Source organism: Setaria viridis, chromosome 9 (assembly GCF_005286985.2).
Source record: "Setaria viridis chromosome 9, Setaria_viridis_v4.0, whole genome shotgun sequence".
Taxonomy (NCBI): domain Eukaryota; kingdom Viridiplantae; phylum Streptophyta; class Magnoliopsida; order Poales; family Poaceae; genus Setaria; species Setaria viridis.
The window spans coordinates 13,855,535-13,872,388 of record NC_048271.2 but is presented as its reverse complement, the minus strand read 5'-3'; the positions used below and the strand labels follow the sequence as shown (position 1 = coordinate 13,872,388).

Here is a 16,854-nt window from a genome sequence, read left to right as displayed (position 1 = left end):
GGTGAGGCAGATGGTACTTGTAGGAAAGATTTTTTGTAACCTGCAAACTTAATGCAGGGAGTTTTACGTTGATTCAAGTTTGAAATAGATGCTGTAACATACACTTAATGAGAAACGTTACCTGAAGAAAATTTCTCTTCAATGCTCAGATGCAAACTGAGACATGGTATTTCAGCAGCGAACAGGTACATTTGCCTTGCCACATCTAAACTTGAGAGAAGCAGCAGATAATTTCTTGGCATGAAGGGGCTAAGGACCCTGGCACTCTGCACTTGCAAGTACACGACCGACCTGAACAAATACAGCATCATCCATTCACACTATACATCAACCGTCTGAATCTCTGAACTGCAACACCATTTTCTGCTCACTCCTCACTGAACCTGAAGTCTTACCGAAATGATTGATGCTGCTCATAAGACGTATATTTGCCAGAGCGTGATGCGAAGCCAGCAACAGCATAAGACCAGAGGACCTTTTCCATGAAACAATATATTTTAGGCAATGGAGCCTAGTGTTATCATCCAATGCTCAGTTTTCCTCAGAACAAGCACCTCTAGCACCCGGTGGAGGAATCAGGGCGCCGCCAAAGCTCCGAGGGCTCCTCTCTAGTCTAGAGCTCCATCGGAACCCCTTCTCACCTTGTCTGGCGGGTCAGAGAATCCATAGTCCCCCTAAGCATCTGCATTGCTGATCGGTACAAAAAGGCATCATGAATTAAGCCCGCACTGCATCTGGGTTTCAATGAGATCATCAAGAAACAATTAGCCAGACACCATGTCCGCCCTTGCTGTGGATTCCTGGCTTCACCATATATCATTAGTGTAACCATTAGAGTGACATATCTTATTCTCTCTTTTCCCCCAGGAAATTGGGGCAGAGCCATGAACAAAATATATCCTAAAGAGAAGGTAATTTTACAATGATTTTTGTTCTGAAAAAGAGGCAGGACCTATGCCATTCGACTAAGAGAAGGAGAGCAATATATAAGAGAAATCCCAGGTGGACAGGAAACAGCTAGAGAGAGAGAGAGAGAGAGAGAGAGAGAGAGAGAGAGAGAGAGAGAGAGAGAGAGAGAGAGAGAGAGAGAGAGAGAGAGAGAGAGAGAGAGAGAGAGAGAGAGAAATAGCACTACGCATGGGCAGCGAATGCTCTCCTCCTTAGCTCAACGTCATCTTTCGTTCTTGAGGCTGCCAGTGCCCCAGAAAGGGATCTGTGTTGAAAATTTCTACGATTTTGCTCTTTGCAAACATTCCACATGACAGATTGCGATGCACAGGATGAATCAGAAACCTGAAGCAGACTTTAGGACAAATTGGCAGAATTATTATACTGATATTAAGATGATGAATGATGATTTGCAAATCCATGGCCTACAGGGCTACAGGCTACAGCTACCAAACTTCTTACCAAATGTTAAAGCATCCAGTTGTGTTCAGGTAAGTGAAGAGAGGCTTTGAGCCTCTGAAAAATCTAGATCAATCATTGGAGTGAAATTTCTTGGCCTATGCATCTTGAAGTCTTCAATCCTACCAATTCCATTTGGAAATCAATGAGACAATCGTTTTGCCCTACCTCTGACTCTGACTGCAACATCACAAGAGGGATGGTAAAAAATGCCTAGTAAAAGTTTTAACTAAAAAGTTGTAGATCTCGTCGATATCTACAAGTTTCATATAAGGTTTATCTCCATCCGAGTTGATATGAATTAGTTATGATTTTTTGAAAGTATGGTATGGAGGGGTGTACCCCTTGTCACCGGCTGGACCGGCGTATAGCCTGGCGGTATGGCCCTTCCGCCGGCTGGGCCGGCGACAATAGGCTAGTTTTGCAATTTTTTCATCCGACTGTATATTTCTGCAAAATTGAAAAAAATATATATAAAAATAAAAAAAAATCCTTGATCACGAGTCACGGTCCAATTTAGCCCATTCAAATTCGGGGGCTTTGTCGCGACAAGTTGGCCCATCCAAATTCTTCTTGCCCACTCCCAAACTCCATTATAGATGGATCAACAACATTGTTTGATTTGGCGCCTCTTGCGTGTTTGTTTCTTGGATCAACACTTTTGGCAGGGTGAACTAAATGGTTCCTCATCCACATGGTCTTTTTCAAATATATATTCTGATTTGTGTTTTGCACCCAATTGATAAATTATCCAACAGAACCTTAAAGGGATGGCAAAAGGATCTACTGTAAGGGAATTCCAATGGCAATTTTGCAATTAGGGATTTTTAATGGCAAATACAAATTCCTGGTCAAACTAGTGGCAACTTATATGCAATTTGCCCTAGTAGAAATTGACTTTTTTCAGCATAGTACAATCCTCTTGTCGGTTAGCCTGAGAATTTCAGGTTCAGGATTCTGAAAGCAGTGTGTTTTATTCAGTACTGTAGGATGCACCCTTCTGCATATCGTTTTCTCTTTGACGTGAGTAAACGATATCAGTTTGATTGCTGGTCAAATACGTGAATCAGTTCTACCGCAACTGGCTGAGTGTGTTGCTTCAGTTTCATATGCGTGCGAACAATTGCCTGAGACTTTCGTGTATGTGAATTGGTTTTCATTCAGCTGCAATGTCCCGTCCTTGCTTCAGTAGCAGTGTGATCAAACTGTCGTATTTCAGCAGCATGCGTGCTCCAGAATTCATTTTGCTGGCTTTCTTAACCAAAGAGCATTCCAACGATATATTTGTGTGCATGCAGTGTATGTTCCAGCAGATGAGTCAAAAGAAAATGGCAGGATTCAGCATCAGAAAATAAGTCCAAAGATACGGGACATGTTTCAGAAAACGTCACTCAAGCCACGATGACTACACATTCACTTAACAATCATGAAGCTGTGTACTGAAGCTAAACCACAGATGTTCAGTAATCAGGAAAAAGGAACAGATTTATCTATCAATTACAGGTTGCCATGCCAGGCATGAAAAGAACATCTAAGGGGAAAACATCGGAAATGTCAACCTGACACAGATTTCAGGCCATGATCCATCCATTCACCGACAACTTTCTTGCTTAAACTGCTCAACTGAAAACAAAGCATTTAAAGCATCAGATCTGCCATGAGCCAAAGACAGATGGATTCCGGTGTTCTCGTGGCGCTGGTGATCAGCCCGTAGCATGATCTGAAAAGATGCAATTGATAAACCTTGTAAGTTGTAATCATGCCATAGCTCAAGATTCAGACAGATGACTCACGGCATTTCAAAAATTAATGTCACTGGGCTCTTTTGGTACAGGATACTGTATCTAGCCACTTCCAAGAATTAACATTCGAGTTGGACCCAACAAAAAACAGTCAGGGATTGACTTAGAGCATATTAGACAGCAAAAATATCGCTAAGTTCATAAACTCGATCCCCTTGCGCATCAATCCATCCACATTTTTATGCGACAAACTGCTGAAATCACAACTAAAGCAAAGAACACCGCGCAGGGTTACTAAAAATCACCTGGAGTGTAGAAGCTCATGTAAGGAATGACAGCGTCGATGCTGCTTCTGCTTGACATCTTCTTTGCTCGGCCTGACTTGAGCTTAATCCTGAAGACGCCAGCATCTGTCCTGACGAAGATGACGCCGAGGCCCTCGGCGAATCCAACCGTAGTAGGTTCGTTCAAGGAGGTCCCACCAGGCAGTGTGTTGAGTTCCAATGCTCTGCTCTGCGTCCATGCCGGGGTTGTGTCTGGACCAGCCTCTCTCGACCAAAGGTAGAGGCAGGAGCCCCGCACGCCGGCGAACCCCAGACCTCCTCCGCCCATCGCCGGCATGAGCACACCGTGACCCTCATACGCTGAGGGCGGGTCGATGAACGCGAGTTTCCGGCGGTCCAAATCGTACTCCACGATCGTCATACTGCCTGCAGCGAGGCAGTAGACTCTGTTCCCCACGAGCGCGCAGGGCCTCGTGTCCATGTCGGCGAGGTCGTCGGGATGCTCAGCGTAGGCCGCGTCGCTCCAGGCGGCGGTCTCCGACGAGTAGACGCGGCCGCACGTGACCCCGTCGTCGTCGGTGCCCACGAATGTCACGAGGAATGGCCCGCCGTGGCAGTCGAGGTGGTCGCAGTCGCCGCCGCCTTCGCGCACGGCCGCGGCGCAGAGCACCGTCACGTTCCAGGCCGCGTACGAGAGCACCGACACCGGCAGGGGAAGCTCCCACCGCTCATCCGTGATGGGGTTCCATACGAAGAGGTCGTTCTCCTCGTATGCTGGGTTGCGGAAGAGGACGCGGCCGTGGCGGGCGTCGCGCACGCAGCAGCCGTCGTGCTCGAGGGCGCGGGGGCGGAAGGAGGAGGCCCGGTGGACGAACCGCGCGACGATGCGCCTCCAGTTCCGGTGGAGGTCCAGGTTGAAGAGGACGCCAAGCATGGGAGGAGGCGCCCCGTGGAACACGCGGTAGCGGCGGAGGAAGGCGGGGTCGGTGAGGAGGCGGCGCCAGGATTTGCAGACGGACGAGCAGCGGATGAGGAGCTCGGGCTTGTACGGCGGGAGGCGGAGGAGGATCTCGGCGATGACGTCGCCGTCCAGCTCCGGCGGCGAGCTGCGGAGGCGTGGCGGTGGAAGGCGCGGAGGCGAGGTCATGCTTGCTCTCGCGGCGTCGGTTGGGGGCAGCCGGGCAGCAAAGCTCGCAGGCGCAGGCGCGAGAGGACGACGACGAAGGCAATCGCATCGCTGCTGGGTACTTGAGGGGGTTCGACCGTTCGATCAGTTCGAAAAACCTGCCGCCTCAGCGCGTGCCGTCGTGAGGATTTGGGTGGTTTGTGCCTACCGACAGATTCAAATGAATCTATGTGGGTACTAAAATCACACACCCCAGTTTGAGCCATCCTAATTCGAGCCACATATTACACCCAGTTTGTGCCATCCTAAGTCGCACTTGTTGTAACAGTACGGTATGCTCATTGTACATGAGTATGATTCTATATCAGCTTCATGCTACCTCCGTTCGTTTATATATGACGCCGGCTTGCTCAAAATTAAGCTGATCAACGTCATATATAAATGAACAGAGGGAGAATGTGTGAACGTAAAGCATCTATGGAGTTTGTTTTCAGCTGGAATGTCCTATATATCCAAATTGATCTGTATGTCTGAAACCAAACTGGCTTATTTCAGTAGGATGTATGCATCTTTTCCTCACCTTTTGAATTCAGAATTAAAGGTCATGCCAGCAGCTTACATTTCACCAGGAATGCATGTTTTGTTTTTGGCAGCAATGTGTTTTCCAGCAACATACATGGGGAAGAAGACTCAGCATCAGAAATGACCAACCGAGTCTAAAATATATATGTGATGATGTATGTGGATGAGTAGGGGAGGCAAAATATGTCTTCCGAAAAAAAGGGGAGGATAACGTCTTGAGGATATAGAAGTATAAGTTTTAGGAAGTAACTTGCAGCGTGCGCTGTGCGCTAGACAATTTGTTGATAAACGCAGATACAAGTTGTGTGCTCACTGCTCACGAAACATCAGAAAGCTCGTACAAGCATATCAGGGGAAAACCTCATACATGGAGTTGTATCATAAAGCTAAACCACAGACGTTCAGATAATTTCAGGGAAAAGGACCGGATTCATCTATCTTTCCAGAATGCCTTTCCAAGCATGAAAAATAAAATCTGTTAAAAAATGGAAATGCTAACTTGACACAGATTTCAGGCTATGATCCATAAGAATTCAACAGGACGACTATTTCTGTATTTCACCAATGATCACCAGCTCACCAGATCTTTTCTTGCTTAAACTACTCAACTGGAAACAAGGTCTGCCATAAGCCAGCAACAGAATGTTCATCACGTGATGGATGGATCCCGGCGTTCTCATGGTGCTGGCAACCCATAGCATGATCTGAAAAGATAACCATGCCATAGCTCAAGATTCAGACATAATTACATAAATGAGTCACGCAACTTCAAAAATTAATGTCACTAGGTTCTTTTGTGGCATGTGGTTTGGATTATCTATACATGAGAGTACAGAAAAAATGGATTAACAACAAAGTTTCAAGTTCTTGAGTTGAACCCAACTTAAAGTTATTTAGGGCGTAACTAGAGCATATTAGGTAGCAATATCCTCTAAGTTCATAAACTCTATTCTCTTGAGCATCCAGCCATCCACATTTTTATGTGACAACCTGCTGAAAATCACAACTAAGCCTAAGCAAGAAAGCTGTACAGAGCTATAGAAATTACCTGGAGTATAGAAGCCCATGTAAGGAATGACACAGTAGATGCTTCTTCTGCTGGACATCTGCTTGATTCGGCCTGACTTGAGGTCAATGGCGAAGACGCCATCATCTGTCTTGAGGAAGATGATGCCGAGGCCCTCCGCGAAGCCAATCGTAGTTGGTTCCCTCCAGGGGACACGGCCGGGCATTGTGTTGAGTTCCAAGACTCTGCTCTGCGTCCATGCCGCAGTTCTGTCAGGACCGGTCTCTCTGGACCACGCCGGCGAACCCCAGACCGCCGCCCATTGCCGGCATGAGGACACCGCGGCCCTTGTACGGTGACGGCCGGTCGATGAACGCAATTTTCCGGCGGCCCAAGTCGTACTCCACGATGGTCTTGCTCTCTGCAGCGAGGCCGTAGTTCCTGTTCCCAACGAGCGTGCAGTGCAGGGCTCCATGTCCATGTCGGGGAGACCATTGGGGTGCTTGACGTAGGCGGCGTCGCTCCAGGTTGCGGCCTCCGACGAATAGACATAGGCGCACGTAGCAGCCGCCGTGGTCGAGGGCGCGGGGGCGGAAGGAGGTGGTGCGGACGAACCGTGCGGCGAAGCAGTTGCAGGGGAGATCGAGATCCAGATCGAACAGGACTCCCAGCATCGGTGGCACCCCGTGGAACTTGCGGTAGCGGCGGAGGAAGGCGTGGTCGGTGAGGAGGCGGCGCCAGGGCTTGCAGACGGCCGAGCAGCGGACGAGGCACCCGGGGTCGTGCGGCGGGAGGCGGAGGAGGATCTCAGGAATGAGGTCGTCGTCCAGATCCAGCAGCGAGCGGCCGTGAAGGCGTTTCGGCGGCGGAGGCGTGGCCATGGTTGCTCTCGCCGCTCGGCGTCGCCGCGATGGTTGGGGGGGAAGGAAGACAAACGGGGACCACTGCGGGCTGCTGCGGCCTGCGGTCGGCTCCAGTCAAAGATTGAGAGGAGAACCGACAGATGGCGAGTGGGACCCGTTTACCGGCCACCTGGAGTTTTTTTTTTTTTTGAGAGGACCGGCCACCTGGAGTTGCTCTTAATATATTTTTTTTGGAGAGGATGGAGTTGCATTTACTAGTGGCCAGCCCGACCCAGTTTGGCCCATATTCGCATCACGGTTCAATTTGGCCCATCATCATTCGATCCATGGGCATTTATTGCGAATTCCGGGGTTACTACTCCGAAGGCGGAAACGCCTTTCGTTCATCCGCCCCGGCTCTATCCAAAAACGGCGGGCAACTCCGTCCTCCCGCTCGCTTGGCTTCCTTCCCCAAATCACACCATTCACCATCGGTCCATCACTTGCAGCCTCCTGCCCTGGTCCTCCTGATGGTTCGCCTCTCCATCACCGTGCTCACCTCACCTCTCCTCCCCACGCCCGCCCCCGCCGTCCGACTCCGCTCGCGCCCTCTCATCCGCCTCCGCCTCCGCGCCCTCGCCGCCGGCGCTGCCTCCTCGCTCTCGCCGTCCGCCCGCAGCCTCCGCCTCCTCGAATGGGGCAAGGTCTGCGACGCCGTCGCCTCCTTCGCCGGAACCGCCCACGGACGCGACGCCACAAAGGTATCGCGCTCCGATACCCTAGGATGCCATGTCCCATTGCCGGCGTACTACCGAAGGGGTTTGTCTCTGACGCCAGGTGTGGAGTGGTTTTGGTTTGTGGGTGCAGAAACAACTGTGGGAGGTGGAGGACGTTAGCTATGAGCAAAGCCAGAGGCTGCTCCAGGAGACGGAGGTGGCCGTGTGGCTGCTTGATAACGCTGGTGGGGCGATGGATTTCTCGGGGCTGGATACCATTGCGGTAAGGGCTCAGGATGCTTGAATTCTTTTTGCGGTTTGGCAGTGTATTATCACGGAATTTGTTGACTATGGAAATTCCGTACAGCTTCTAAACCATCTTAGGAACCTTAGCAAGTTAGCAATCAGTGGAACTAACTAACTGCTACCTCTGTATCAAAATATTTGTCGCTGTTGATTTTTTATTACGACGTTTGACCATTTGTATTATTCAAAAAATTATGTAAGTATCATTTATTTTGTTTGTAAGTTACTTTATCATCAAAGATATTTTAAGTATAACTTATCTTTTCGTATATTTGCAACAAAATTTTGAATAAGACGAATGGTCAAACGTTGCAAGGAAAAGTCAACAACTACAAATATTTCGATACGGAGGGAGTATTAAATTGTTCCCTAAGTTCCATTTCTCCATGCCTGCCTTCGTCCTAGCTAAGTTCTGTAGCCTTATGTGTTCAGACATAAGTTCACTCCATGTTGTTCTGTCACCATATTAGATGATGCACTCCATGCTTACTTTAAAAAAACTAGCATAGTGCTGTTACTGCGATATTCCTACATGAAGTAAAGTTTAGTACCAAATCATGCATGGATAATATATGCACCGGTTTCTGAATCTGTTTGTGGTCTCGATCTTAATTGCTTTTGATGGAATTTTAGTAGCACTGTTCTTCGCACTTCATTTTGCTTTACATTCTTAGGCACAAAATGCCAGTTATGGAAGTGTGTGAGTACACTATTGAATCTTGTTTTTCTGTTGAAATGTAGATAGAATCAGCAATACATTGTGTCTCTGGAGGTGCCGTGATAAAAGGCCTGGAAGCAGTGGCAGTTGCTAGCCTGATGCTGTTTGTTGAATCCTTGCAAGTAAATATTAAAGCTGCGAGGAAGCTGGATGAAGGCTCGCATAGTCGATTAACAACTCTTACAGAAACAGTAAGCACATCTCACCTTTTGCTATCTTGCATCTTTCCATCACCTATATTATTCAACCATTCGTATGCTGAAAATTCTTGTTCTGAGCTGCAGATTTTAGAAGTTGTCATTAACAAGTCACTTGTGAAATCCATACAAGATATCGTTGATGATGACGGCTCTGTAAAAGATACTGCAGTTTGGTTCTTGCACCTTATTTTTACTTCTGTTTCTTTTTCTAGTGATGTTATACTAGTTCAATAAGCATTTCATTTGCAAACTCATGAATGTCTTATACAAATAATACCACAAAATTCTGTTGATTAAATCAATAAAGGGGTAAGCATGAAAATGACAGCCATAAAATTCTGTGTGATCAAGTCCTGCTGCATCCTATCATTAATCAAGATGCCATTGATACATGCTTACTCACCCTTCACTGTATAAAAGATGCAGTATAACTATACAACTATTTTGAACTGAAGTGGCTTTATTTAGTATATTATTGTCATTAGTTGGTCTAGGCATCTGCTAAGTATATTTGTTCACTGTAACTGATACGCGTTGTCTTTATACTTTTCTTTTCTTAGATTCCTTATAGCTTCTCCTAAGTTCCTAACTGTTACTTTTTACGCACCATTTTTAAGGCCTTGGTGATTGAGCTCCTCTGGACTATGCTTTTCTAACTCGAAGAAATTCTATATTTTTTTCCAGAGCCCTGAGCTAAGGAGGCACCGAGAGCGAGTACAGCTCCTAGAGAGTAGGGTCAGTGGTTCTGGATATCCTTTTTGTTTATTATTTCAGCAATGCCTTACTCATTTGCCAGCTGTGTGCTGCATGAAGTATAAGTTATCCTTCCTGGACTATTTTTTTCCTGACCGAATTGCCTAAAAGCTATATTTCTTCAGTACCAACTAAAAGCTTGATTTTATTTTATATATTACGGGACTGAATAAGGCATTCTAGCTTAGTGTCCATATTTCTGCCCTAGTTGCATCTACAAGGAACATTTTACAAGCTATGCTGTTGATGTCGATTAATTCTTAAAAGTTGCATCTTGTTAACTTTTGCAGTTATATCAGCTTATGGACAAGTTGATGCGCAATGCTAATAATGAAGATTCCTTGTCGGTATTGTTTCATTTAACTCACTTATTGCTAGGAAAACATCATACTCAATGAATTAAAAACTGTTAATTTTCTCTAGGAAGTATGCATTGTAAATGGAAGATGTTGTATTAGAACAACTGGGGATAAGTCTTCGACTTTTGATGGATTACTGCTCTCCAGGTGTGTCAAACATTTTTTACATTTGTATGTTCTAGAGTAATGACTATTTCCTTGAACCATTTTAGAAGCCCGTGCCATGCACCATAAGGTGCTGGTCAAGTCTTCCTTTTTCTTTTCTGGTATTAGTTTCAGTGTTGTTTAGTTGGTGTGTGTTTTGTGTTTGGTTATATTCTGTGCTAAGGTTGGGGGGCTTAACCTAATCTTATGTACTTTAATTCCTCTCTTAATGAAATGACGTAGTTCTCCTGCGTCGTTCGAGAAAAAAAAAGATATAAGACTCATATATTCTCCTGCTTTATGGTCACTGATTCCATAAGATTTGGATTTTTTTAAAGGTTTTACAAAAGGACTTACTAAATTTTATTCACTTCATCTGGGCCCTCAAAGAAACTGGGTTTAATTTTATGTCATTTGGCACATATTTGTCTGCTTTTCAGTAATAACATTTGCATGCATGGCATTATGGTCAGAAGAATCATGTCTGAAGCCCCATCAATTTAGTTGACAATTTGTGACCAGTGTGTGAAATAAACCTGTCTATAATTTTAGCTTGATTTGATAATTCAAGGTTATATTTTTGATAAAGATCCATATGTGCTGTAGTGGATCAGATGCTGGAAGTATGATAGAACCAATTGCTGCTGTTCCGTTGAACGATGAGTTGCAGGAATCAAGAGCTCTAGTGGCTAAAGCTGAACTGGATGTCTTATCAAAACTTACTGATAAGGTTGTAGAAGACGAACAATTTGATTTTGTAATGTGCTGTTATCTTATGTCTGCTTTCTATCTTTTATTTGCAGATCCTTCTCGAGCTTGATAGCATTCAGAGTTTGCTGCAGGAAACAATTAAACTCGATAAGGTGCAGTTGCTTCTAAAGCAATTTTTTCTATGGAACTCAATACTTCATTTTCTGGTATATTAAAAAACCTCGTCTAGGACTATGAACAACATATATATGAACATAAAGTTTTTATGCTTAAATTGCTGTACTTAAATGTTTACAGGTTATAATTTCCTGCAGTTCTGTACTTTTTCTTTATTGTAATTGTGTACTATTGAGGTAGCATCAACCCATTTGCACCATAGGACATTACTGATTTGTTTTGGTTCTGATTGCTGTGCCATTTCTTTTGCATTGGTTAAGAGGCACCCAATGAAAGGTTTTGATAATTCCTATTCTTAACTAAGGGCTACATTTCTTACTTCCTATCATGGAAATATCCTTATGAAACCCATGCTATAATTCACAGCCAGGCAGCACGATGAGAAGCATGTAGACTGATGCACATTGGAATTTAAGTGAATATACATGGCATTCATACCATTTCACTCTGTGCTCTATTGCTTGATAAGATGTTTGGCAGAAAGTTGTGTGCCATTATCTTCTGTCATGTAGTTCACAGTTCACCTAAACGATAGAGTTGGCATTACACACTGTCAAACTTCATCATTTAAATTACTATGGAGTCTAAAAAGTAGAAACCTGCTCTCCTTAGAGCTGGGTCTTCAGCACCAAGTCAATTATACTTTTCTTGAAAATAACATGCTGAAAACTAGAAATGTCAGAATCACGGATTTTGCACTATATGCAATGATGTTACTATTTAGTTTTGGAAACTGTGGAATGGCATTTCTGACACATGTTTTCCTCAGTTTCTTTGGCTGAACATGTTCACTGTTTGCTTTTCAGGTCACAGCTCGCGCAAAATACAGTATAGCATATGATGGCACATTTCCTGACCTGTATTTGCCAAACTTTGAGAATGAAACTGTTACTAGTGCTACAGGTGGGTCTGCCAAGGGAACTTCCTCAGCACAGCCCCCTAAGAAGGCATGGAAACTGTACATGCCAAATGCATACCATCCACTACTTCTCCAGCAGCACCAGGAAAATCTCGATCGTGCCAAAAGGGATGTTGCTAGTGCCACAGCGGTGAGTTTATCTGGCTCCAAGTTATTCCACTTAATTTTTTCTTAAGAAAAGAATATTGGTTGGAAGTGGGGATACAGTTGTTTATTTCTGAATACACTCTTTGAGTATAAAAACGGTTTCATTTGCCGTTTATCAATTATAGCTATGTGATTGTAATTTTACTCCCATGCTGTAGGAGATCCGTAGGAGGAGGATATACGGGCAAGATATTGCAGAAGATCAACTGGCATCAGACCTCAGTTCTATGAAACTTAGGGTTAGTTTTTGTTTGGTGTGAATGATGATTGCTATTAGTTTCATTGGATAATTTATGCGCCCATTTGCAGGTTTCCCAGCTGGAGAAAGACCAGCCAGTACCAGTAGATTTTATGATTGCTGAAGAAACTACGGTCTTGGTCATAACTGGCCCAAATACAGGGGGTAAAACAATCAGCTTGAAGACGGTTGGCCTGGCATCATTGATGGCTAAGATAGGTAATGGAGTAACAACATGCATATTGTTTCGCTGCTATGATTGTTAACGTTGCCTACTTATACAGGCTTCTGTAGATTTTCTCATTGCAGATTATTCCTAATGTTTCGTGATTTCGGTATGATTGATGTAGTCACCAACTGCACATTTTCTTGCAGAGGATACCAAAGATATTAAGTACTTTTCACCTACATTTCCAACTGCTCTCACTTCTCAGTGAGTGCACAGCTGGAATATCTTGCATGATATTATCCATTTTGTTGCAGGTCTATACATTCTAGCTTCTGAGCCAGTAAAAATTCCATGGTTCAATGCTGTTTATGCCGACATTGGAGATGAGCAATCTTTAACCCAGTCACTGTCTACATTTTCTGGGCATCTGAAGCAGATTGGTGTATGTTTTAGCATTACATTTTCTAATTTCTAGACCCTAACTTCCTTAAATGATTGCATTACTGAATGTACGTATCATGACAAAAAAAGGTTATGCTTTATTTCTATCTGTCTGAATCCTTATCTATCAATATGAAATTCAAGCCTTCTTTTCTATTAGGCCATTCGCGCAGAGTCAACTTCAGAGTCCTTGGTCCTTCTGGATGAGGTAAGCAGTTTATCCACTATCTTGATAAATGTTGAATGCATCTTGATTCCTACATGGCTATGTTTGTAAGCATGGTTCAATTGCTGGTTATGTTTTTCATTATGCTTTGTGTGTGATTCTTATCTCTTTTATCTAACTGTTCATATTCCCATATGTTCATGATGCAGAAAGTTATGATTAAACAATGCATGTTTCTGAATTCTGACAAATATCCGTTGCACATAGAAATTGTTTATGTTCTAAGATTCTAAAATTCCATTGGTGTTTAAATTATGCTCATGTCATAACCAGAAAATTGTTGCTGACAGAGGACTCATGATTGTAAGGCCCCTGGTGGTGCCACCTTTTGTCCATCAGATGCTCTGTTTCATAAGGAGCTAGGTGATGCCTAGGCACTAGGCGGAGCAGCACCACCTTGCCTGGCACCTAGAAAATTTTCTGCCTGAAGTGGTTTAGGTCTTGATCTATATCCAAGAGTCGGACAAATTAGAGATGAAGGGAGATGAATTATGGTCATGGAACTTATGGATGCATGATAATGCCAAATTCTTTTTTTCAGTATACCATATTTCCTCTAATTAACAAAGCATTACTCTAGCTGAGCGGAAAAAGTATAACCGCTTAGGAGTGCCTAAGGCACTAGTGCCTAGCGCTTTTTGAAACATTGGTCAGATGTGGCAATTGTTTGTATTCTAAGATTCTCAAAATGCATTGCTGTTCAATGATATCTTCTGCTGAAGTTGTGACTAGAATGTTCTTGTTGATGGAGGACTGTCTCTTGATTCAAGCACGTTCTGAACTTTAACTCTTCGAAAAATTGTGGTGACTTGTATTAGGTAGGTGCTGGGACAAACCCACTCGAAGGAGCAGCTTTGGGGATGTCTCTTTTGGAATCTTTTGCTGAAGCTGGCTCCTTCCTGACCCTAGCAACAACTCATCATGGACAACTTAAAACACTAAAATACAGGTTCCTGGCATTCCAAGCTCGAAATTATCTTGTATTACGGTAGAATAAAATTGTAACAATGACCTTATGCTTGAATTAAGTTAATCAATTATTCTCTGGAGTTACTTTTTTCTTTGTGTGTGGATCAAGTTATTTCTAAGGTTTGGGAAGACTTGGATGCAGGTTGAATGATCTACTGGCTTACTAGTTACTGGCCAGGATTATATTTTTTCTGCTAAGCTGTTGTTGACCTATTCCTCTGTTGTTTTAAAACCTGACATTCCTTTTGTCAATTGTCTTATCATTCCTATTTCCAAAATATGACTTTCACAACTGAAAGAACATGGTTGTGAATACCAACAAGTCTAGTGCAAGTTATTGTTTGTGAGGTAATATAGATTGCACCTTTATCCCTTGATGCTAACACCATTCATAGTTTCTTCTCTCCAACTTACATAACCAGTAATGATTCGCATAATTTTATGGAATACTTCACGGAATTTTTTCTTAAAAAATAATAGTAAAGACAAACTAGCTGTTGCCTAGCAAATACTGAACATTGAACAATATTGATGTTTTGGAAAAACATGACTCATTGTTGTAAATACTTTCAGCAATAACTCATTTGAGAATGCATGCGTGGAATTTGATGAAGAGAATCTAAAGCCCACATTCAAGATACTATGGGGAATACCAGGTTGCCTTATATTTCCCTTTCCCTGTTCATTTCCAATCATTATATTCATATTTGCTTGGACACTCAGAGTCTCAGTTATCACTGCCCTTAGTACCTAGAAGGCTTTCGTCTTTAAGTTGACTTTCTGCATGGAAGCCCCTCTTTCAAACAGGGTGACTCCTCCAGCCAGTCATATCATCGATGCTGGAATTCCACAGCTTGTATTATGCACTTTTCACAAGACTAAGGATATCTCCATTAAATCCTGTGTTTTTTATTTGTTTCTATAGCATGCAAAAATTTAGGCCTTAGAAACAGCACTATGTTGATGATGTCATATCAGTCTTCCAATCTTACCTTCATCTTCACTAATGAACTAATGGACACCTCATGTGCATTTTGACTCTAGCTGAATGCCTTGTTTTATACAGGGGAAAATAATGTATTTTGCCTTTTATCTGCACTAACACGTAGTACATGCTCTTATTTCATTATTCTTGAAATTCTTTTGTGCTCATGCTTTGTTACACATGCAGGCCGTTCAAATGCTATAAATATTGCTGAGAGGCTGGGTTTGCCCCCGGATATAGTAGAAAGCTCTAGGTGTTTACTTGGAACAGCTGGTGCAGAGATAAATGCAGTAAGTTAAAAACTGGATCATCATTTATTTGTTGTATTGAATTTCCATCCTCTTTTATTTGCATTAACAATTCGGATTTGTTAATTATGAGTTTCTTAGATAGTACTCCCTCCGTTTCAAATTATAGGTCGTTTTGACTTTTCTAGATTCATAGTACTTACTATGTATCTAGACATAAGCATATATCTAGGTGCATAGCTAACAACCTATAAATTGGGACGGAGGGAGTAGATACTAGCATGTTTCTCCACAATGCTTACCTGAAGGAACAGGAGGCCCAGTAATGCTTCCCCTTGAATCTCTATTGCTGCATTTTTCTCATGTTTGGGGGTTCCTGTGTATGTTTTCTTGGGCACTTTTCTGCACTCGGAATTTTTTATTTTTATTTTGGATAAAGGAAGCTTTATTGATCTTAGCCCTCAGAACTGGCATGTAATTGAATTATTATCCAAACTAGGTTGATATGATCTTAGTACTATAAATTCATCTTTTGCAGTTGATAATGGACATGGAAAGATTCAAACAAGACTATCAACGACATCTTCAGAAGTCACAACATCTTCTTATGTGAGAACTTCTCTATACATAGATTTGTGTATTCAAAAGTTCTACATTGAGTATGCTGCGATTCCTTTTTTTTTTCATGCCACACATCCTTTGATGAAAACAAAGTTCTACATTCATGCCTCACATCCATACTTTTTTTTTTCTTTCTGTAATGTTTCACTCAACCGTTCTTTGATGAAAACAAGTACAGCTAATTTCGAGGGGTGTATGTTGTTCAATCCCTTCTTTGACTTTGTATTTATGCCTTCTGACTGAACTTTTAGTCCATACCTTTTGTCATGTCTTACTGTGTAAGCTGCTTGTCTCTCTGTCTTCTTCAGAGGTGGAATTTGACAAGTCAAATGATATCTTCTGTCCATTATTGATGTTGTCTCAGGCAGTCCAAGGAGCTTCATAATAACTTGGAACTGGCACAAAAGAACATTGTAGACCACACTTCTGCTCAGAGAAAACGGAGGGTGAGAGTAATTTCAGAGTACGCTGTTATGGCCCGTTCTATCATCCGCAAGAAGTTTCAGCAGTTCCAGGAATCTGCAATAGCTGAAAGAGTGAAAGAAGAAGAGAAGGCTGCGAACAATGCTAAATCTGAGAGAGTCAAGGATCCCATTCCATCAACTACTGCTGCCATTGGAAAGACACAGAATACAGATAACAACTTGGGTGCAGCAGCCGACGGTAAGGATTATATGGGAACTCCTTTGTTTTTGTATTAGTGTTAACCTTCGCACATTCTGAAGACAAGCTAAACTGCCAAGTTTTCCTTCCTTTTTATCCTTAGATGAAGAAGATAGAATTCCAGAAGTTGGAGATTCAGTTTATGTTCCTAAGCT

General features: G+C 43.2%; 2 protein-coding genes and 1 pseudogene across 3 annotated transcripts; 1 reads left to right on the top strand and 2 right to left on the bottom strand.

Annotated features, from left to right (window-relative positions):
* Positions 1 to 2,847: 2,847 nt before the first annotated feature.
* LOC117840577 (uncharacterized) lies at positions 2,848 to 4,605 on the bottom strand. The gene is made up of 2 exons (XM_034721095.2): positions 3,455 to 4,605; positions 2,848 to 3,127 (listed from the first exon to the last, which is right to left on the bottom strand). The coding sequence occupies exons 1-2, from the start codon at positions 4,578 to 4,580 to the stop codon at positions 3,111 to 3,113; spliced, it is 1,143 nt and encodes a 380-aa protein (XP_034576986.1). The 5' UTR covers positions 4,581 to 4,605; the 3' UTR covers positions 2,848 to 3,110.
* A 772-nt stretch (positions 4,606 to 5,377) lies between these two features.
* LOC117836962 (uncharacterized) lies at positions 5,378 to 7,111 on the bottom strand (annotated as a pseudogene).
* A 290-nt stretch (positions 7,112 to 7,401) lies between these two features.
* Positions 7,402 to 16,602, top strand: LOC117837696 (uncharacterized). 2 transcript variants are annotated; one of them, XM_034717428.2, is made up of 19 exons: positions 7,407 to 7,750; positions 7,857 to 7,988; positions 8,753 to 8,920; positions 9,014 to 9,097; positions 9,614 to 9,664; positions 9,973 to 10,029; positions 10,106 to 10,188; positions 10,792 to 10,915; positions 10,989 to 11,048; positions 11,880 to 12,122; positions 12,298 to 12,378; positions 12,449 to 12,596; positions 12,861 to 12,988; positions 13,148 to 13,195; positions 14,032 to 14,162; positions 14,756 to 14,838; positions 15,354 to 15,457; positions 15,954 to 16,024; positions 16,405 to 16,602. In XM_034717428.2, the coding sequence occupies exons 1-19, from the start codon at positions 7,520 to 7,522 to the stop codon at positions 16,451 to 16,453; spliced, it is 2,076 nt and encodes a 691-aa protein (XP_034573319.1). In that variant the 5' UTR covers positions 7,407 to 7,519; the 3' UTR covers positions 16,454 to 16,602. The 2 variants fall into 2 exon arrangements, with proteins under 2 accessions (XP_072147306.1, XP_034573319.1); XM_072291205.1 differs by lacking the exons at positions 14,032 to 14,162; positions 14,756 to 14,838; positions 15,354 to 15,457; positions 15,954 to 16,024; positions 16,405 to 16,602 and adding an exon at positions 13,504 to 13,920 and having other exon boundaries at positions 7,402 to 7,750.
* Positions 16,603 to 16,854: the final 252 nt, after the last annotated feature.